The sequence below is a fragment of the Fusarium sambucinum genome, chromosome IV (assembly GCF_050947815.1).
Source record: "Fusarium sambucinum isolate potato_lamoka chromosome IV, whole genome shotgun sequence".
NCBI lineage: Eukaryota > Fungi > Ascomycota > Sordariomycetes > Hypocreales > Nectriaceae > Fusarium > Fusarium sambucinum.
The window spans coordinates 5939363-5960904 of record NC_139291.1 but is presented as its reverse complement, the minus strand read 5'-3'; the positions used below and the strand labels follow the sequence as shown (position 1 = coordinate 5960904).

Below are 21542 nucleotides of genomic sequence, written 5' to 3'. Positions count from 1 at the left end.
TGGGGAGCTTCAAGACAGCCTCGCGCTCAAATTCAACGTCCAAGTTCACTTTGGAACTTAGTCGCGACAAAACATCGTTTTCAGACTGAACCTGAGATGAGTTTTATTTAACATGAATCATTCTCTCGTCTCGATTCAAAGGTGAAAAACAGGTATTCCAACAGGAAAAATGGCGCCAGAAAACTCTGAATATTCGATGAAGCCTGCTGAAGAGCTGCCTCTCACCGATAAGTGCCACCATTATGAAGGAAAGCATGAGGTACCGTGGGATATTCAAAAGTGAGTAACCCCTTTCTTTCAGGGTTGTTGGTGACTAACATACTCAGGTATTTTTCACAGCGCTATTCCATCTTCTCTCTTTACGATTATGGAGTCTACATGACAGACGATGCTTGGTTTGGTGTAACACCCGAGCCAGTAGCAAAGTGAGTTCTCATACTCCATTCGCTTTCCCCAAACTCATGTTTTTCTAGTCAAGTCGCCAACGATATGTACGGTACTGATGAGAAGAAGCACATTCTCATTGATGTCTTTGGTGGCGCAGGCGGCAACACTATTGCCTTTACCCTTTCGCAGCGCTGGAGTCGCGTTATCTCTATCGAGCGCGATCCCTCTACACTCGCATGTGCTCAAAACAATTCCAAAGTGTACGGTGTTGAGCCCGGCTTAGTCACATGGATCCTTGGGGATAGTTTCGAATACCTCGACAAATTATTCAACCGTCCAGAAGAGCTGCACCCTGACCTGAGAGTAAATCTCGACGAGACAGTCTTGTTTGCGAGTCCACCATGGGGAGGCCCTGGATACCGCACTGACGAGGTGTTCAATTTGTACAACATGCAACCGTACAATCTTGACGACTTGCATAACGCGTACAATAGATTGGACCATGCCCTTTTCCTGCCCAGGACGAGCGATATTCGACAAATTGCAAAACTGGCACCTCCAGATAGGAAAGTTGAGGTTGTACAGTACTGTATGGAGGGAGCTAGCAAGGCCTTAGTAGCTTACCTACCAAGCAAATACTCCAAGAAAAGCGAGTAAGATACCCATTGAACGGATTGTTGTTTAGAACATGTATCGATGCCAATTTCATACAAATGAAGAAAGAGAAAGTAGAATCACATGTGTTATAAGTAAATACAAAGTCTAAGAAGACATAATGAATGGTCGTGGGTATATCGTCCTTGAGGAAACGTCGCCGTGTATTTTCATAATTGACACTGTACCCCGAATGGTTGGTTTTGACTTGGTCAAAACTTGTAATAAACCCCATCCACATAGGCGCAGGATTTTCGCCTCAGAGCCCAACCTCTGACACATTTCCTCTACAGTGCCGTATATTTCACAAAATGGTCAAAGACAAGAAGAAGAACGCCGATACCAAAAAGGCCAAAAAGGTGCCGTCATCCATACCTTGTGCAACTATCTACTGCCTTACCTGTTGCCCCTCTATTTAATTACCCCTCCATAACTGCCCCTCCATAACCTATGACATGATGAACTTTTGACTGATGACTATAATCAGGCTGAAAAGGCAGCTAAGCAGGCCAACAAGGGAGAAAAGAAGGCCAAAAATAAGGCGGCCAAGATCGAAGGAAGCGATGCTGAGGATGTAGATCTTGATGAGGTGCTTGAGGAGTATCGACGGCAACAGGAGCAGTTTCTCAAGATCACAGAGACTGTAATTGAAGCACCACCTAGGGCAAGAGCTGCATCTACACTAATGGCTTCGCCTCATGATAGCAAAACTCTGCTATTGTTCGGTGGAGAATACTTTAACGGCTCTCTTGCCCAGTTCTATAACGACTTAAGCATCTACAACATCAACCGCGATGAGTGGCGTTGTGTTACTTCACCCAATGCTCCCCTTCCTCGGTCTGGTCATGCCTGGACCAGAGCTGGTAATCCGAATCATGTGTACCTTTTTGGTGGCGAGTTTTCTTCGCCTAAGCAAGGTACATTCCATCATTACTCAGACTTTTGGAGGCTGGAGCCTGCAACGAGAGAATGGACCAAGATTGAGTTCAAGGGCAAGGACAAGAGTCCTTCTGCGCGAAGTGGCCATCGAATGACTTACTGGAAACAGTATATCATTCTGTTTGGAGGCTTCCAGGATACCTCGAACCAGACAAAGTATTTGTCAGATCTGTGGATCTTTGATACTGTCAACTTTGTGTGGCACTCTCCTCAACTGCCTCCAGCGCAGCTTAAGCCAGATCCCAGATCTTCTTTCACCCTTCTTCTGCATGAGCAGGGCGCAGTTCTATATGGAGGTTATTCGCGTGTCAAGTCGACCGTCAACGTCAAGCAGAAGGGCAACAAGGGCTCCAGCCAAGCTCAACGAAACGTTCTGATTCCCAAGGTGCACGAAGACTGTTTCTTCCTAAGAATTACTCAGCCTGCTACCGATGCCAGCCCTAATACGCCCCCTGCTGTACGCTGGGAAAAGCGAAAGAAGCCTGCCAATGCTCCCAATCCTACACGTGCTGGCGCAACCATGGCATGGCACAAGGGCCGCGGTATTCTCTTTGGAGGTGTACACGATGTTGAAGCCAGCGAGGAAGGTATGGACAGCGAGTTCTTTAACCAGCTGTTTGCTTGGAACATTGAGCGAAACAGATTCATGCCCCTTGGCCTACGAAAGGCTCGCCAACAAAAGAAGGCTGCTGCGGAGCCCCGAGGCGGTCGCCGCGGTCGTGCCCAAGCTAACGAGGATGAGCTGTTGAGGCAACTTGCTGCTCTGGAAACCGGTGCTTCTCTTGATGATGCTGATGATATTGAGCTCACCAAGAAGGAAGAGGAACAGGATGACGAGAAGCCAGCAAGGGAGATGCCTGTGACTATGGAACCTCCTCATGTGAGATTCAACGCCCAACTGGCAATTCAAGACGATGTTCTATACATTTACGGTGGCACTTTCGAGAAGGGGGATCGAGAGTTCACATTTGATGATTTATACGCTATAGATCTTGGAAAGCTTGATGGCTGTAAAGAAATATTCAGTCGTCCTGTCGAGGATTGGATTGTGAGTTATTCAAAACCATTCTTTGAGGTCAAGGTGGCTAACTATCGTTGCAGGAGTCGGATGACGAGGATGATGATGATGAAGAGGACGATGAAGAAGAGTACGACGAAGAGGAAGAGGAGGAAGCAGATGAGGAAGCATCTCAACAGCTACGCACTCCCAGCAAGCGTAAGAAGAAGCAAGAAGAGGCTTCGGAGGTTGCTTCAGAGGTTTCCTCGGAGCCATCTACGCCCTCAGAAGAGGATGATACCGAGACCTCAGCTACATCTGTCGATGATGGTCTTCCCCATCCTAGAGTAAGACCATTGCATTTCATCAAGTATCTAAAAGTGCCTTACTAATACATCAAACAGCCATTTGAGACTCGACGAGAATTCTTTGTCCGTACTTCAAATGAGTGGCAAGAGATTCTGATGACGAGCCTGCGGTGGAAGAACATCCAACCTGAAACCCTGCCTATTAAGGAGATCAAGGCCAAGGCGTTCGAGCTCAGCGAGGAGAAATGGTGGGATTGTCGTGAAGAGATTGTGGCTCTGGAAGAAGAGCAAGAGGCCGCAGGTATCCAGGAAGTTGTGTCTCTAGCAGACAGAGGCGATGCCGCCGCTGCTGGCGGCGCGAGAAGAAGGTAAAGCAAAAGCATGTGATATCAAGAGGCAGTAGAATATTGGATACATCCAACGTAAATTAAATATACGTTTATATGGCTGGCCATGCTCTGCAAACGTACCTATGTACAAGTTCTCAGCGATACGCCAATGGCCACAACGCTGGTATCACATGCACATTATCTTGCAGTTGTGGCTTGTCAACCATGCATGAACTAAATGTATTACTTCAGCCTACATACAACATCGCATCACTAATGAACACATTGTGATTGTTTTCAAAATACTTGTGATACATATGCCTTAGTCTGCCCTAAGAAAACCAACCCCCAACTCCTCTCCTCTCCTCAAAACCCCTCTCTCAACGCCACGCCAATCCATACCTCATGTATAATCCTAGCTCATCATAGCATCGCCGTCATCATAACGCCAGTGGGCGACCAAGCCGCTTTCTTACCGCGTGTCCAGAGAACCAGGGCGGCAGCCCTCTCGATAAGTCAGTTTGGAGATGCGGCCATGGGCGGGTACGAAACACCGCCGACTTCAATCTTGGGCTCGCACGCACAGCGGTTAGCATCAGGGACAGTGTCCATGACAGACGGGATGTGGCTGCCGCAACCCCACCAGGATGTCTTGTCTAGAGAGATTATCAGCACTGATAGTAACGCATAGTGTGGATTCTTGTACTCACTGCATGTTCCGCAGGTGGCCTTTTTACACATTTTGATAGGAGGGATTGAGTTGTTGGTTTGAAGTACGTGACGTTGTAGTGAAGAGAGGTTTCTATGTGGAGAGGAGGGGGATTTGGAAGCTTCCGCTTTCCACTTACAGCATCTCCGGAACGGGGCGATAACTAAGCCAGAGCCACCGATTCGTCGCCGATATAGGAACAATTGAGGAATGATGTGAATGCAACGAACCAACAATGCATTGTCTCTGGAAGGGCATTTGTCTCTGATGTGATGTCATATGTACTCTCAACCAACGCTACCTAGTATAGAATAATACGAATTTAACCTCGGATTTTAAACAAAAACATGTCAGATTGCACCTCCCAACCATACATGGCTCGATATTGAATCTGCTATGTGCAGCATACATTAATCGCAAACTATAGCTCTTCATCTTCAACCTTGCTCTTCATAGGTTTGTTCTTGGCAATTATCTCGCTCTCGACAATGGATCGTATCAGGTTCAATGTCAAGTCCCTCCCTTTCTCAACACTTGAGGGAGAAGCATCTGCCGGGACATGCAGGAACACTGTCTTTCTTGGCTGCTGCTGCTTCCACAGCTCTGACAAACTCGAGTAGTAGATGAAGTCGCACAAGTAGTGCCCTGCATCCTCGGATATGCGGAGGTCATCATACTCCTTAGAGTATCGTTAGTAACAATCCAAAAGTCCAGAGTTGTTCTTCACTTACTGAACTGTGCCCTTGCCATAGAGAAAGAATCTGGTCGAGATGCAGCTCGGTTTCTATCTCTTCTGGTAGTCCTCGCCATGACCAGTCATCCTTTTGACAATCTTCGTCCGAGTCAATAATTTCGCCATCAACGTCTGGGTGCTTGTACCCGTCACGGTGACCTCTCCTCTCGATAGAATAGAAGGGCCGCGGACCCGCCATGCCAATGTGGATAACAACGTCGAATGGCCGAGGCGTATCGTAGAACGACGGCACCAAGCCTCTCACAACTTGATAGTTGACTCGGATAGGCTCTGGATGTACCGAGATGCGTACGTTTGGTAGAAGAGCAGCCGCGTGCCTCGAGTTAGGATCTTTGGCTCGCAATGGTGGCAGATGTGACGGCAAACTGTTGGCGATCTCCCACGAAGGGTTGATGGGATATTGTTCCCTAAATGGCTATTATGTCCAATATTAGCACAGTCCTTAGCATGCTCTAACTCTGTATCCCCTCCTCTCTCTCCCCAATTGTTCATATGTTCATAGTCCTCACAACGCAATGCGACGTTGCGTGACGTCGAGCGGGGCGGCTAATAAACATATGACGTTCAATATCAGGAAGAATAGCAACATACACCAAAGCCTGTGACAAGCACGGTAATTTCGTCTGGCTCTGCGATTTGGGAACCCATTTTGTGCTGAGGCTATTCCCAAGTAATTGTTGACAGGAAAATAGATCCAAGTAGAGATTCAAGATGGAGGAAGACACTGTCTCGGTCTTAAAGTTCTCAGTGGGGATAATGATAGCCACGTCTGTGATGGGCCGTCATAAGCTGAGTGAGAAGGCGCAGTTCTTTTTCGAAAGTATCCTAAATCAGACTCAATCTGACCTCAGTTGATTTATTAAGTATCGTGCTTACTTGTTCCCTCATCCTTTACCTCGGCGCCCTTTCCTGCCCTCCCTCCATTTATAGACCCTACAACCGAGGGAAATCGGGGAGACCTATGTTTCTTCAACAGGAACAGGAAAAACGCGGCTTATCGCCAAGAATGGCAGGTCGCCCAGTTAGGAAAGTCTAGGGTAGCTTGTCTAGGTACGTTCTTGGGGTAGCATCAGGGTACCAGAAAAATTGACCGCTGGAAGCATAAGAGACGAAATTAGCAGGTCACTTTATGCTCCTTAGGCTATAGTCCTTAGATTATTTATTTTTATATCCTAAGACTTAGGAGGCCAACTTTTCTGCTACCCACTAGGGTAGGTAGTCTTTGACGTGAGTAGAGTCGTTGTGCAAAACTAAAGCAGTGTGGTTTATAATACAAATAACGAGGACATGATACACGGTACCTAAGTTTGCCAGAAATAACACAGTATCATTGATATGAATGCCGTGTTTGATAGTATTCAATGCTTGATGCAACACTCATAATAACTCCACTCCGATTATGGAAAGGCAAGCGAACTGTATTAAACCTCGATATACATCCATACGTACTCCCAACAAAAACCGCACATATTATAATTAAGAACATACTCTCGTATTTAAAAACACTATATCCTTTTATTGGTAAGTCATTATAATCTCAAGCATGTTATTTAACTGCTCCGAGAGAGTCAGTTATTAAGCTTCTCCACCTTTCGCCCCGATGCGGAGTTTCCCAAAACGGTGTGAGCCATGAAGTGAGTAATGGCATGAATCCATCTTTTTATAAGCACAATAGCCCGTTCACAAACTTTCCAAACCATTCATACAAATTTATTGGCATCTCCAAGACTTCTAATAGTATTCGACATTCTCAAAACAAAACCCAGGTTGGATTGAGAAGATCTACTAGACCGGCTGCACCTCACATCAAATTATTACTTGGACCTCTTACACTCTCACCGATACATCATGGGATCGACACCAGAGTACAGCCTGCCTCCGCAAGAACTCACCTTCGATGGGTTCCTGTTCGATATGGACGGCACCATTATCGACTCCACGGAAGCAGTGGTCAAACATTGGCAAACGTGAGTACACACATGTACACACAACTTGGCGACTAACTCGGCGTAGAATTGGCAATGAGATAGGCGTTGCTCCTGAAGTCATTCTTGAGACTTCCCATGGACGAAGAAGCATCGACATTCTCAAGATTCTTGCGCCTGAAAAGGCCAACTGGGAATGTAAGTAAGCCCAACAAACAAGCATAGCCAATGAGCCCAAGGGCATGTGAAGACATGCAGCCAAAAGCGTTATATCACTCACGGACAACCTGGTAGTTAGTTGTCAAGGCTGGCCAAGGCATACCCCCATCCACCCAACTGCCTCTGCGATAGTTAGACCGAGCAACCGCTGATCATTGCCATAGACGTACAAGACATGGAAGGACGTCTTCCCAAGTACCACGGCCACGAGGCCATCGAGATACCTGGCGCCCGTTCCATGCTAGAAGCTCTCATCGCCAGATCTAGCCCCTGGGCGATCGTCACATCGGGTACTGTACCTCTCGTAACTGGATGGTTGCGTGCTCGAGACCTGCCTACACCGCCGCCAGAACACCTCGTCACTGCAGAGTCGGTTGAGAATGGCAAACCTGACCCCGCCTGCTATCGCCTTGGCCGTGAGCGTCTCGGCCTACAAGCGGAGGATGCCCAGATTCTGGTCCTTGAAGACAGCCCAGCAGGGATCCGTGCAGGAAAGGCAGCTGGTTGCAAGGTCCTTGGTCTGGTGACAAGCCATACCGTCGAGCAGGTCGTCTCTGCAGAGCCAGACTGGGTTGTCCGAGACCTTTCTTCAGTCGAGGTCCTCCGGAGCGAGGGCGGCAGGGTGACCATCAAAATTTCCAATGCCCTGCGCCTATGATCGGAGCCGTTTTGGGCAAGTTCGGTAGCAGATGCCGTTGCAGTGGAACAGAACTCTGCTGGGCGTGAGAGGGAGACTGGCGAACAGGATGGAGTCGCTGAGGGAGAAAATCACTAGATTTCATCATGACGATAGAACATTCAATAGACAAACCCAGAATAAGACTGGGGGTTGTTTCCTAGAGGAAGATAGGCGAAAGATCGGCACACCAGAGAAGACTTTTGACATCATCACTTGCCTTCTCCCTTGGCACAAGATGGCACTTGTTTCTGGACCTCATTTCCTTTGTCTCATCCTGGAGATCTTCATAACGATTTGACCCACGATGATCGACGCACCAACGCAGCACAACTGGCGACATGCATATGAGACCCATTGAAGAAAGATGCTATGTCACATTGCGTTTTGAAAATCATTGCACCAACAAGGGAGACTCTCCTCTGTAGCAAACCCCTTGTGAACCACTCGATCCTCTGTCGGTTCGATACAGAGACATAATGTTCTTCACCAATATTATCACACCCTTGCGCACCACAATCTCCACTTGGTAGGTTCTCAAGTGAGACCTTTCAGGACGACCACACACAACTGAGACGGCCTGGTCCTCCTTTGTCTTTTCAGACATCATCTCTCGGCATCCATCTCATCTTGCGAGCCGACGCGTGACAAAGAGAGGGCAATTAAATGCGTGTGTTCACAAGATAATCATCGCCAAGCGCGCTATTGTCGCGGGCATCACGCACCAGTCGCTTCAGCAGTTGGGCCCATGAAAAATGTCTTGGTCTGGCACCTGTCAACGCACCGTTTCCTCCAGCGGTCCAGGCTAAGTAAGCTCAAGGGCAGCGATCACAAGAGCCGTCACCCGTTGAAGCGGGGACAATAGCAATTTTGCACACATGCAACAGAGTTGACGTGATAATGTGGGCAAACGTTTTGGTAGGAGCAAATACGCCGGCGTTGAGTTTCTCCCACTTTTGCTTACTTTCTCGCCCTGTCATAGAGAGGCTCAGAACCCACTGAGTCAAGAAGAGTCGAAGCCCCTTACCCCTGACGCGTTTGGCGGCGGCATTAACTTGGCCGAGATCCCTTTCTTTTGTGGTTTATTAGTGTCAACTTGTAGAATTAGTCTATCCTCACAGCAAACGGCAGCCGGTTCAAGTGGACCAAGCAAACTTGACATGGGGGAAGCATCGTGTCACAGCAAGCTAGAAATGAAGGTTGGTCTTGAAGAGAGGCGTACGGAAGCTGGCGGGAACAAGAATAGTATCAACGAGGTCGCACAACGTCTGTTGACACAATTTGCAGCTTGTTGCACTACATTTCAGGGAAGGCTTTTTGTAATATCCACAAGTCCATCGGGACATGTCGGCCACAGCGGGTGTTTTGATTATATTCATCTGCCAGCAAGTATGTTGTGTATTTGTTTTCGTGCTTTCCCAAAGCTACGGGTGCGCGCTGCAAGGTCCCGTACGCCAGTGTCACTGTCAGGTACAGAGCGACACTCTCCTCGTAAAGGGGCGGGTAGTGACATGGCGGCTGATTTGGTGGCTGTCGCTCCTTTTACTGTCCTGCACAAACACAAGTCGAAGGGAGTGGTGATTGCGAACCACCAATGGTCAAGAAAACGTATGGTGTTGCGATTACGACTCGCGGTCCCCGCCGAGACAGAACAAGGGGTTACTTTGAGGGTCAGACTTTCCGACAGGGCTTATTATTGCGATTTCAAAGAAAGCCGCCAAAATGACAAACTCCAGGTAGGTGGTAGACGTGGCAGGCAACGTGCTAACAACGCCAGCCAGTCTGCCTGCGTAAAACTAACAAGCAAGCCCCGGACTATTCTTCTGTCCACGGAGAAAACCCCCCAGTCTCTATTTTGGACCGAGCGTCAGGCCCCTGGAAATTCTTGGACCATCAATGCAGACGCCCTAAACGCCCTCTCGATTCGGATCTTTGTCCGTAATGTGGCTGGCTCAAATCAGTTTCGGGCTCTTCTAAGTAGCCTCTAGGCTCGCATGTTGTATGCTAGTCTAGCCACATGAGACGGCCCAGATCGGTTTGCTGATAAACCGCCTTTCTTTGTTGTTTCGGTTTTTCTTTCTCATTCTGAATATTAGCGGCGGAAGAAAAAAAAAAGGAAAGAAAAAAGGAAGAAAAGGACGTTGCGCATAAACCAGCCCTCAATCGCGTATCCATCTCCTTAATCTTGCAGAAAGTCAATAGGATGAGACAAGACGGTCAAAGTCTTTTCGACAGTAGTACGTTTCAAAAATAAACGCTACGTTAGTATTCATATTGTCTTTGTGAGAAAGAAAATTGGAGTAACGTTGTAGTTTATAACTACCATCACGGATATGCTTCGTACACAGCATAATCTATGTATCAATTGTTGGGGTTCTTCTATACACAGGTAGTCTTGAGAGCGGAAAAGAATACAGCCATGGTATGGGAAAAGCACATGAAGCGATTGATAATACATACAAGAACTTGCCAGACCCACCAAAAGCTGATATACATTGCCGGAAGAGCAACTAAGCTCAGGTACAGGGCAAATGATACCCGGTAAGGTATCCATTCACTATCCGTACCACTCCATAATAAAAGCTTGTCTACAACAGTATCGCCGCGGGTGTCAAGGTCAAGATTCAGGTTCCTGGTTGCGAATGAAGTATTCTAACAGTTGGGCTCAGAAATAAGTTAATAACACGCCTTATATCAAAGTCATGCCATCAGCCTGGTATATGATTCAGTTGGCTGAAGTTGCTTTTTACTCCGTACAGGCGGTCTTCTCAGCTTCTCACCCAAATGGGAAGAACAAAGCCTCAAAGTAACAGGGCCTCTACAGCATGCATGCTTGAGACAGGGGAGAAGCGCCAAGGTTCGATGTCCACGTGTTAGATGGATCTGTTTCTGGCCTTATCCGACGAGTTGAGAAACACGCAACCCCTGTCCCCTATACTAGAGTCTTTTCGGTCTTTGCGCTGGCCACGATCATGTTGTCTTCATCTTAGTCTCTCCCATGGTCCGGCAGCCATTCATACTGTCGCTTTTGGGTGTTGACCCGAATAGGCGAATACTGGTATGATATGCTCCACTCACTCACCACCGAGAAACCCATTTTTGTGACTGTATCCTCATGTGCAGTCTAACAGTCTCTCTGTCCAGCTCTAAGTTCGAGCCTAGTGCGAACGGGTTTCTTTTTCCTGACGACATAGCTGACGCCCAAGGATCGGTCGTTGCAGTAGGGAAAACCCTTGAAAAGGTCTCGGTCTAATGCTTCGATGTGCCCTATGATGGCAGTATCAAACACCTGGTAGGCGGGATCGGCCCGCCAAAACAGTGGCAGAAGGTGAGCCATGCTGGGGAAATGTTTGGTGGTGTGTCCAAAGTTGAAGGGAGCGGCGTTCGAATTCTCAAGGACTCTAGAGATGCCAGGGTATCACCAAAGATAGGACACGGGGATTAGGTTGAAGCTAGTCTCAAGCTCCAGCAGCATGGCCATCGGATCTAAGGCTTTTCGCTTAACATTTCGCTTGACTGACCCACGAACTGGTCCAGCTGTTGATACGGTAGGCCTAGAGCTTTCCAGAGAACCGGTAACTCTCCACCAAAGAGCTCTAGTAATTCCGCACTACCATGGTATGTATAGCATGGCTAGCCTGAAGCTGTCTTGGAGGTTCGGCCGCCCAATGAACAAATGATCGAACATGCTTGATCCTTGCTGCTGTGCCATGCCGTCCCTAGCCAAGTCCAGCCTTCCCCCCCATCTGGATTGCTTTGGCCTTTGCAGGTCGCTATACACCACCACGGCAGCCAATCGCAGCTTTTGACTCTGTGGTGGCTCTGAGACATTATCTTCGATGAGGCAGCCGTTGTGCTTGGGCTAACGCTTAAGACGGACGCCTGGGTAAGCGCCTCCAGGTAAAACAGTAAAAACGGTGCTGCCTTTAGTCCTAATTAGTGCATTTGCTTCTGAGGAATGTCTAAATCGTACGTTTTTCTTTCTCAAACCGTCGCTTGCTGGCTGCTTGGGCCCCTTGGGTCGCAGCCCTGTACACTTGTAGCGCCTGGAACAAATCAGGACAGTTTCGGTTTGGAGAGGCAAAGACCCCTTGTGAAAATCCCGGGAGTTGTTTGGCCGGGAAGATCTTGGGCTCTTTGCCCAAAAGTGGGATCGCCTGAGTGTCAGAGGCTTGCTTAACCAACTACCTGAGTGATAGTGATGTAGTAATGCAGTCTGTTGGTTTATCTCATGCATATAACAAGTGCGAGGTACTTAATTGGGCGAGTGACGTCCTCAATGTGTAAATGTTAGATATAATTGGGCTTCAGACGCTCGTAATGGTCGCTGCAGTAGGAACAGTGTGCTATGAACACCAGCGTTTCTAGCTTGAGAAGGATCATGCTTGCATAAAACCAATCGCCATCGATACTTCTTGACTTGGCCAAGTAGTACTACAACCTTACAGAGGCCGTAACCAAATACGCAGCTCATTGATAATCCAGAGCTACCCAGTTTACCAGTCAAACTGGCCAAGGTGATCGACAAGATCTGCCCCTGCCAGTGTCCGGGACGGCTTCTTCCCGACAGCAACGACCACGTCCAGGCTGTCAGATCGCATCTAGAATTTAATCCTGGTTTATTTTCCCCTATAACTTTCCATTTTAACTTTGGACCTTTCGCTGTTAATCGAAAACTCTTCAGGGAACTTGAGTATGATTGCACCCCTTGATCTTGCTATCTCGAGTACTCAAAATGTTGTTCGCAGCCCAGGGCACGTATGTATATTTGTACCTGGGACAACTTCGTATACCAGGATCCTGGTCTCCCAACGTCAACCATCCCCGCACTCAAGGACTAATCAAATTTCAGACCAGCTTGAAGGGGGGCATAATGGTGCACATCTTATGTAGATCATCCGCCAGGAGAATGCCTGCAACAAGCACACTCCATTAATGAAAAGCTTTCAATGCCCGCTCTTTGTCCAAGTGCACAATCAGATCTTTCGCTGAAGGTATTTGAAGTCTGCAGTAGATGCTGGGTAATGGGAAAAGCAAACATGGTATCATTTCCCAGGAATTAGAGGCCACTCCAAGCGGGTACTTGGTAGTGAATCGAGACCGTTCTGTTCGGCCTTGCCGTGAGCGTCATTGTGGCTTAACCCCACCCTGTACCTGAGAAGTGGATGTGCTACGCCGCCGGTAACAAATCAAGTGCGGACTGTATGGCCCAATGGTACATACAGTTCTTGTTCACTCATGCAAAGTCAGTCCATTTGGATATGTATTATGTATCGACTTTTAAAGCAGAACCTGATGCTGCAGATGCTGGCAATCTACCGCATTGCAGGACGCCCTGCTGTAAAACCAATGACTACTGTATCGTCAGAACACCAAATGCTGTCCTATGTTCAAGTGAAGATACAGTACTCAGCTAGGGTTCGTGTAACTCTCACATTGGTTCATTTTCGTGGAAGGGAAGCACAATGACGGTGTTGCTTGCGATACTACATTCAAGCCCATTGTTTCAATAAATGATTCCCGGCCAACTAGGCCAAGAAAGAGAGCCATCATAGGCTTCAACACTCAATAGTCGCCAGTCTCGGGTAGCATGATCTTCCCTCTTCTTGAAAAATTGTTGTTTCCGATGACCCGCCCGGCTTCTGGCAAAACCACCAGCCAGCCTGGATGTTCGCTTATCCAAGTCTTTGATTCGCATGCTCTGACCAAAGACCCTGTCGCCGACTAGGATTGACTCGCCAACGACTGTGGTCCATCCTGTCACGGTCATGTCCCAGTTCGCCATGACTGCGTGAGTCGTGGTAATTAAGTTGTCAGCGCTCAAAAGTTGCATGGTACACCGGCCTTTCAAAAACATCAACAGGTGCATTTTGAACCTCTCCAATGACCGCTCTGGCGTCACTCTCTTGCATGTGCGTAATTTGCGACCGGTCCCGCCAAGAGCCAAATGTTTCCCCTGCACCCTTCACCGGTCGTGGCTTAAATTGTCACGCTGCTTGAACCTTGCTGATCAAGATAGCAGGTTTGATCAAGCGTTGAATATCAGAGCTTCAATAAGAATGAATTTATACTTGAAAGGTCGTTCTGATAACCATTTAATCTTGACACAAAACATGGTATCTTGACAGATAAACTTTGGGTCATCATGAACAAAACCTTGCTACACAGAAACCGAACTTTCGGGAAACCAGAGAGCTGAGGAACCATTTTCCTGGAAATCCGCCGTAGATGTAGTGGTCAAGCCGCTTACACAACTTCGCGCAGGTGGTTGTCTTGCTACCGATCGTATCACGCCTCGAAGACAACAAGTTGCGACGTCCGATATAGACAGTGGGGTCACACGCGAGTGCTGTCAACGGCTAGTATGCTCGGCTGTAGCACCATACGGAGCTGTCACTTTACGGACAACTCTGACAAGTAGCAGGTATTTGTTTCCAAACAAGTAACATCGATGCCATCGCTTATGCAACAAGTCAGCAGAATACCTCCCATCTGGGTTGTGAATGCAACATCAAGGAAGGATTTCTTGAGTCCTGCTTTCCTCAGCTGTGAAAAGTGAGGGCGAAGATGAATACCAGACCTATCTGAGAATGGTACATGTACATAGTCCTTGTGCAGGGGTGGTATAGTTATCGCGTACGCATCATTTATTTCGGCAGGTTACCCGTCATTCGTCGGCCAAAATCAGGTCGGGGTTTCTAGTGGTTCAGTTTTTGTTTTTAACCTGGGTAACCTTTTGGTTAGGCGACTTGAACAGACACGACACGGCTTGTTTGTTGGTGTGAACAATCACCAAGGACCACAAGGCAAACTAACAAACGAGGCTGCGGGATCGAAAATCTCTCCGCAGGGTTTGTTCATGATGGTCGACGTTGGTGTGATAGGGTGATGTGGTTGCACAGCTAAAATGACCTTATTATGCCGCCCGCCACAGCGGATAGGACAAAAGGCAGTGCTGCCCAAATGGCAGATCAGTCAATCGCTGTGCACCATGATGAAAGACAAGAGCAACATGGAGACGAGAGTAAACATGTGAGCCAAATGGACCAATGTGAATTGAGGTATATCCTTGCACACTGTTGCGAGGATAAAAGAAAGCTGCGCTGCAGCAAGGTATATTCAGGTTAAAATCGATGAAGCAATCACGAGAAGAAGGTGGTTGTGGTTGTGGTGAGGTGGCAAAGCTGCGCTTGAAACGGAAAGCATCTGCTGTTTTGGGACAACCTCTTTCCTCCACAGATCCGAGTAGGTAACTATGTTGGGGCAGGTACCCCTCCTGCTGTCCTGTTGTCATAATGCCTCTTGAGCCTGGTTGCATTCAGCTCGTTCTTGCCTGCATCTAGGGAGTCCAGGCCTCGGAAGGTAATCCCTGCAAGGAATCGAGATACCCCGGTGTTATTGGTTAAGAATCCGCATCTTGATGGTTACGGCGATACAATTGTGTACAGCACTCTGCAAGCGCTGGACCTTTACCTTCCAGACAGGGGGCTGGATGGTCGGAGACCTAAGTTCCCTGCAACCCGACGTTCTGCCTCTAAACACGACATTTGCTTGCCTGGTATTAGGTACCCAATCCAGTACCTTCAAGCATGCATTATTAGGTAGGCGCAGAGCGTCTTGCCCGAATACATACACCAACTCAATTGACAGTCAGTTGCACACATGCATGAGCATGTCCTTGAGGGGGACGCATGTTTGTTTGAGTACCTAGGTCAAGACAAACCAAGTCCAGTCCACTGTGCATCCATCATAATACCAGTATGAGGAGGGAAAATGCTGCCCTGTCGACGAGGTGGTATCATCTTGCAAGACTACATCCTCTTGGCCTTCTGAGTAACTAGTGCAAGATGATGCACCCTAAAAACTTGTTATTGACCACCATTCAACTAATAAACGTCGATATAGACAACGGTAAAATGGTAATATCAACGACAATGCCAACAGCCTAGCCTACGCCTACCTGTCCGAATAAGGTCAAGGCTCGCAAGATTGAGCGCCGCCGCCCTGGGACCCGGCCCTAAACTTGCACCGACCCTTGGAGATCTAGCGCACTACCTTGCAACTTCTTTGAGCGTAGGGTCAAGCACAAGCACAGGCTGGCGTAGGACCCGCCCGCGAGAACGGTGACTCCAAACCCAAGCTGAGGGCTCGTCCGCCGACATCATCCCTGCATTTAACCCCTGTCCACTCTTCCCAACGACAAGGCTACGCGAGGGTTTCGTTTTAGGCGTGCGCCGGGGTCTCTGAGGGTGTCGCAAAGGAGGGAGCGCTCCGCGCCGGCCTGTGCTGCCGTCGTGGCGGCGCCCTGGCCATACTCTTGATCCACAGTTCTGTATCCCTCCGAAGTCTCCCTCGAGCTTGGTACTCCTCTCTATCCCAAGCTCGGGACCTGGTCCCAGAGTTGTTCTAGGTACCTGGCCAGAGCGCAGTATCTAGACGTTCTTGTATGTACCTAACCGCTGGCACCCAGAATGCGCACCGGGACCGCTGTTGCTCTACCCATGACGAGGAGAACGTCTCGCTGCGCTGTGATCTCCTCCCCCGGTTATGTTGGTCCCAGGGGTCTGATTGCTTGTCTTTGACCCCAGCTCCCTCGGGTATGAACCCACACGCCATCTCGCAGATTGTCTCTCATGACAGGGCCATAATGACTGCCGCTGTTTTCCAAGGACCCTCTCTGTCTATCAGCTGTGTACAACGCGTACAAAGTCCTTCCCTTCTTTTACCCTCGCACGCCCCTCCAAATCCCCAACATTGCTTTCCCTTCCGACTAAGAACCTCCTTCGTCAACTTCATCCTTAAGAGGGCAGTTTGACTGATCTTTGTCTCACCATTGAGGAACATTTCTCGCTTGCCCAGATTATCTGACGTCCAACAAACACTCTTCAAAAGACCACCTCATCCCGCTATCCCATCTTAACTCTCGGATATTCACGACATCTTCACTCTTTTGTCTTTTATATTGCCCAGTAATTGTCTGGCCCAGCCACTCTTTACTTGTACTCGACAGGGTAATATTGCTCTATCATCCATTCATTCCTCAAACACCTCGAGTGTCGCAGGTTCACGCTTCAACTTACACGAGGTTCTGAATCTTCATTCCAATCATTACCACCACCTCGCAACTTGCATTCCTCAGAAGCGGCCCATGATGGAGAACATGGGCTCATACCACCACCAATCCCAATGGTCTGGTTGGACTTGCCAAAACCATGCCAGCCAGTACCCCAGATACTCTCAGCAGCTACCTAGTTATGCCGCTTATCTCCCCGAATCGATGGAGCTCTACAATGCTCACCAGGGTCATCTCCTACACCATCACCAAATGTCTAGAACAACTGAGACAAAGCCTAGACTTTCCAAAGAGGAGGTCGAGGTACTTGAGGCCGAGTTTCAAAAGAACCACAAGCCCAACAGCACAGTCAAGAAAGCATTAGCCGAGTCGATGAGAGTTGACAACGCTCGCATCAACGTATGTCCCAAGTTAAAGCAAGTCTTTCACGTTACTAACCATGTAATAGAACTGGTTCCAAAATCGACGAGCGCGGGAGAAGAAGGAGAAAAACATTCGGGAGTACGCGGCCAAACAAAGACTGGACAAGGACACGGCTATTAATGAAGCTGGTGTTCACTCAGACGACGATCGCCTCTCTGATCGTGTTGTTTCCAGTGCTCCATTTCCAGCCCCTCGTCATGTTGGAGCCCGGACGACAAGCATATCGAGCCCAGAGCAGGAGAGCGAGAATGACAAAAGTCAATCTGATTTTGGAGTCGGGTCGTCTCCAGACCTATCTTCCCAACCAACGCCTGAGCCTCTCTCTGCATCGACCAGTGCGCCTCTGGCCTGCTACAGCCAGTACCCTCAACTCATCGTGCCAGACGATGAGGATGACGCCACTCCTTCTCTGCCTCAGCAGTGCTTCCCACAGCTATCCACATCACCTATTCAGGAGCAATATATGTACTCCGGAAACAGCCTTGCTGTCAAACAGTCCAACCAGCCCTTGACGTTGAAGCCTTCTCCTTCAATGGATATTGCCTCTCGTCGAAACAAGCGCCCCCCTCAACTCGCAATCAACGCCCCTCGCAGTTTTTCGGCAAGCGGACCCAGAACTGGGATCGATGTTGGGAGAAGAGCTGAGGTGGGACACTCGATGCGCCGTGTTGCTTCCGCAACTGGGGTTGGACGCATCGGTAAGCCCATGGCTGGTCCTCGAAGCCCTTACTTTGAAAGAAACCCAGACGTTTTATTGCAGCTGAATCGTTCCCCCAACTTCCAAAAGTCGGCTACCATTGCACCGCCTACTCCTAACACTCCTGTTGTTGCAAATCAGCAGGGCCTATGTGAGGCTACCCCGGCCAGCACCGTGGGATACGAAGAGAAATACCCGATGGATCTTGCAATCCATGACCCAACACTCCGAACCCCACCTACCACTCCTGGAGTTATGGACCACTTGTACAACAATGATTCTAACTATCAAGTTGCCATCGCTGATGAGCCTTTGGTGACACCAGGACTGGCAGCCTTTTCTCATGACTTCGAGGTGCCCGGCTCATCAAGCCAAGTACCTAACTACCTCTCTCATGGATGCGCCAGCCAGCCTCAGACTCCATCATACGCTGCTCCAATGGGTCCTACATATTTTGGCTTTGGTGGAAACGCCGAGTACAACTGGTCTGATGATGCTTCGCTATCAGCGCACTCATCCCCTGGACAGAACCAGCAAAACGTCAACTTCATGAACATGACGCCCTCGAGCTTCACATACTCGGACAAATAATTGTCCTTCACGTATATTCATCATCATTACATTGCGTTTCAGCACCAGCATTTGAACTTTGTACATAAATAGCGATATTTTGCTTTCTTTTCTTCTTCAAGGATCTTGTACAGTATAGACCTGATGCCTTTTTGTCAGCAGGGAATGGCAAAAGAAAAGCCAGTCATGGCAATTACCTAGTATTTTTCCTTTGTTCTTGACGAATGAAATCAACGGCATCAAACCCTAATGTAATGGGAATACGGCACTGGCACTGGATGGCGCTCAGGAATGCACACAGGGAGCGAGCGGGGTTTGTTCGTCATGGAGGCTACACAAACTTGGGCGCAAAATTTCGACGGCAACGGAAGAAGATGATGCATGAGTGCTGGCTGTTTGAGGAGCCGGACCAAAGCATGTGGAAGGGAGGATAGCCAAGTTGGAAACATAGGGAGGGAAAAAATACAACAAAAATATAAGTCAACCAAGTCTCAGCGTATTATCACTGTCGATTGAAGATAGCCTCAAGGAACATGGTTCCTGGACGTACCGTACTGTGCCCGTAGCATTCATGCTGGTTTGTTGATTAAGCTTTCAACGTGCAGAGAATAGCGATCTTTGACGACGGCATGATGTAGGCCCCAAATATAACCAACAACTTTGTGGTGGTGTCCCACATTCCTTTCCTGTAAACTGGTTGCTCAAGCAGGAACGGTTTTTGTCCTAATGGAGAGAGAGAGGCAAGCCCAGGAACTTTATTCATAGGTTAAATTAAGTCGTGATTCATAGTACGGTAGATGGTTGCACATGGAAGCCTCGTCCCAGGAGTCGGGTCCCGTGAACTCTCCATCCCGGGCCGAGAACCAGCTTCGGGGTTCGGCCCCGCCGCCACAAACAGCCAGTTAGGCAGTGACATTGTCGATCTTTGAGCAATGAGACCAGGAAAAGGCCAGGATCTGTTCCGAGGCAATGGATACAGGCGGGAGATCGACACTGCAAATGCTGGGGTCTAATTTCAAGCAGATGTACTGTATGTTACTGTATACTATACTGTACTGTACTAAATCTGCGCGGTATTAATTTATTGATTAGGCACTCAATTGAATTAATGGTGATTGAACAACTGATGTTGAGGATTTACTCTTGTTTGTGTTGAGGATGTATACAGTGGGCCATTTAGATGCACCCAATTTCCACGACCGTTTCCTCTTCTAGCATCTTAAAAAGAGATATGGCCATAAATGGCATTTCCATGCTTCGAAAAAATCTAGTCACCTTGACTTTAGAAAGACAAACGGCACCATACTTACTCAACGGCCGTTCAGCCAAGACAATTCGATTCAGAAGCTTGACAGTTTCCGAAAGCCAAAATCCCACATCATAAACTAATGTAAGGGCCAACGACTTCAAGGAATGCATTTCTTTTTGTTCCTTGTAGTGATGTGGGGTGTGTGTATAGCCAACTAGGTACATTAGTAGATTACCTACTAAGGCAAGGAAACTCTAGAAGCTCTGGCTACAGACAGCGTGTTGGCTATGGAAGTTAGCGACTATATATTCCAATAATCAGGCAGAGTTCAGTACAATACGGGTTGTAGCGAAAACAAACTACTTATGAAACTAGTGTCATTTTGTATTCAGTGTAACGTCAAACATTGCTTTGTAATATAACTTAGTCAATTTTGTAAGTCTTTAATACCAATATTTAATTCTTTGGTTTCTGGAATACGCTTTATCCGAAAATAGTCTATCCCAAGTCGTACGCTTCCGTGATTGGCACAGCACGTTGTAGTAAGCTACGCGCTTTGCAGTTGAGTATTCTCATGACGAGGAACAGTAACAAGGAGACAAGATTCTAACACAGAACACACAGTAGCTGATGATTGAATTATGTAAATGAACCCCACAACACTCAAAGAATTCCACGAAGTATTTCCCCAAGTTTCTTGCGCTTTCTGCTCGATATGAGAAACCAGCGTGGAGGAAATATTGAGATAACGATCAAGATACCGATGTGATCATTGATGATTAACAACATCGGTATATTTAACGACACGACATCACTTTCTTTGGTCACCAGCCACGCGAGTCGCTCGAAATTCAAGTTGTATTTTCGATATCATGGGTAGATCGATCTACATGAAACTGAATGGCGCCAGGCAATTGTTAGTTGGCTTCTGATCCGATCGATGACGTTAAATCCCTACAGTGATGATTGCGCGACATAACAGGAAACGCGTCATGCATCGGCTGGTCTTTAATATACTGAACTCAAGAAAGTAAAGATTAATGAAACAGTCGGGGAAAATGCCCACTGCTTGGTCTTGCTATGGCTTATTAAGATGATACAGGAGATCCATGCTAGGTACCTACCTAGGAGGTAGGTAGACATGGAATCCCACAGGTGGGCGAATGTCTGAGTTACAGCGCGTTAGAGTATAGTGGTAACAGTCCGTAGAACCATGGAAGGCCCGACAACAGGTTAGATTTTCCATATGCAATCTAAAATTGAATTAAATTAGAAACATGAAGACGAACAATACAATCAATGGTTTTCTGTATTGTTGTTTGATTCTTCTAATCTAATATGCTTTTCAGATCTGCCCAGTGTGATACCCCTTGCGTCAATTCCCAATAACAAGAGTAATGGATGAAAACGCGGTGCAGTATTACAGTCGACGCGACAGTGGTCACAACCCAGCTGTTAGTGTGCCTCCATGCTATGGATCGCCCACGCGCCAACTCACGTAAACCACTTTAACACTCGTGAAATATATCCAATCTAAGCCATACTCTCAACAACAACAGGTAATTTTTTGCAACCTTACAACTATGTTCTAATACCCTTTTTTGTTTTTGGACCTTTAATATTATCAAATGAA

General features: G+C 47.8%; 6 protein-coding genes across 6 annotated transcripts; 4 read left to right on the top strand and 2 right to left on the bottom strand.

Moving 5' to 3' along the window:
• Positions 1-169: 169 nt before the first annotated feature.
• Positions 170-1044, top strand: FSST1_001966 (RNA methyltransferase; the record flags this gene model as incomplete). Its single annotated transcript, XM_083227909.1, has 3 exons — positions 170-279; positions 327-425; positions 474-1044. 3 exons carry the CDS (start codon positions 170-172, stop codon positions 1042-1044), a joined length of 780 nt encoding a protein of 259 aa, XP_083092148.1.
• Positions 1045-1352: 308 nt separating this feature from the next.
• Positions 1353-3657, top strand: FSST1_001965 (uncharacterized protein; the record flags this gene model as incomplete). Its single annotated transcript, XM_083227908.1, has 4 exons — positions 1353-1400; positions 1529-3028; positions 3082-3324; positions 3382-3657. The coding sequence occupies 4 exons, from the start codon at positions 1353-1355 to the stop codon at positions 3655-3657; spliced, it is 2067 nt and encodes a 688-aa protein (XP_083092147.1).
• A 473-nt stretch (positions 3658-4130) lies between these two features.
• On the bottom strand, positions 4131-4355 carry FSST1_001964 (uncharacterized protein; the record flags this gene model as incomplete). Its single annotated transcript, XM_083223846.1, has 2 exons — positions 4131-4270; positions 4325-4355. 2 exons carry the CDS (start codon positions 4353-4355, stop codon positions 4131-4133), a joined length of 171 nt encoding a protein of 56 aa, XP_083092146.1.
• Positions 4356-4744: 389 nt separating this feature from the next.
• On the bottom strand, positions 4745-5725 carry FSST1_001963 (pyroglutamyl-peptidase I; the record flags this gene model as incomplete). Its single annotated transcript, XM_083227907.1, has 3 exons — positions 4745-5002; positions 5055-5492; positions 5669-5725. The coding sequence occupies 3 exons, from the start codon at positions 5723-5725 to the stop codon at positions 4745-4747; spliced, it is 753 nt and encodes a 250-aa protein (XP_083092145.1).
• A 1200-nt stretch (positions 5726-6925) lies between these two features.
• Positions 6926-7879, top strand: FSST1_001962 (HAD-like domain-containing protein; the record flags this gene model as incomplete). The annotated part of the gene is made up of 3 exons (XM_083227906.1): positions 6926-7044; positions 7091-7200; positions 7386-7879. 3 exons carry the CDS (start codon positions 6926-6928, stop codon positions 7877-7879), a joined length of 723 nt encoding a protein of 240 aa, XP_083092144.1.
• Positions 7880-17048: 9169 nt separating this feature from the next.
• On the top strand, positions 17049-18681 carry FSST1_001961 (homeobox domain-containing protein; the record flags this gene model as incomplete). The annotated part of the gene is made up of 2 exons (XM_083223845.1): positions 17049-17369; positions 17419-18681. 2 exons carry the CDS (start codon positions 17049-17051, stop codon positions 18679-18681), a joined length of 1584 nt encoding a protein of 527 aa, XP_083092143.1.
• Between the last annotated feature and the right edge of the window lie 2861 nt (positions 18682-21542).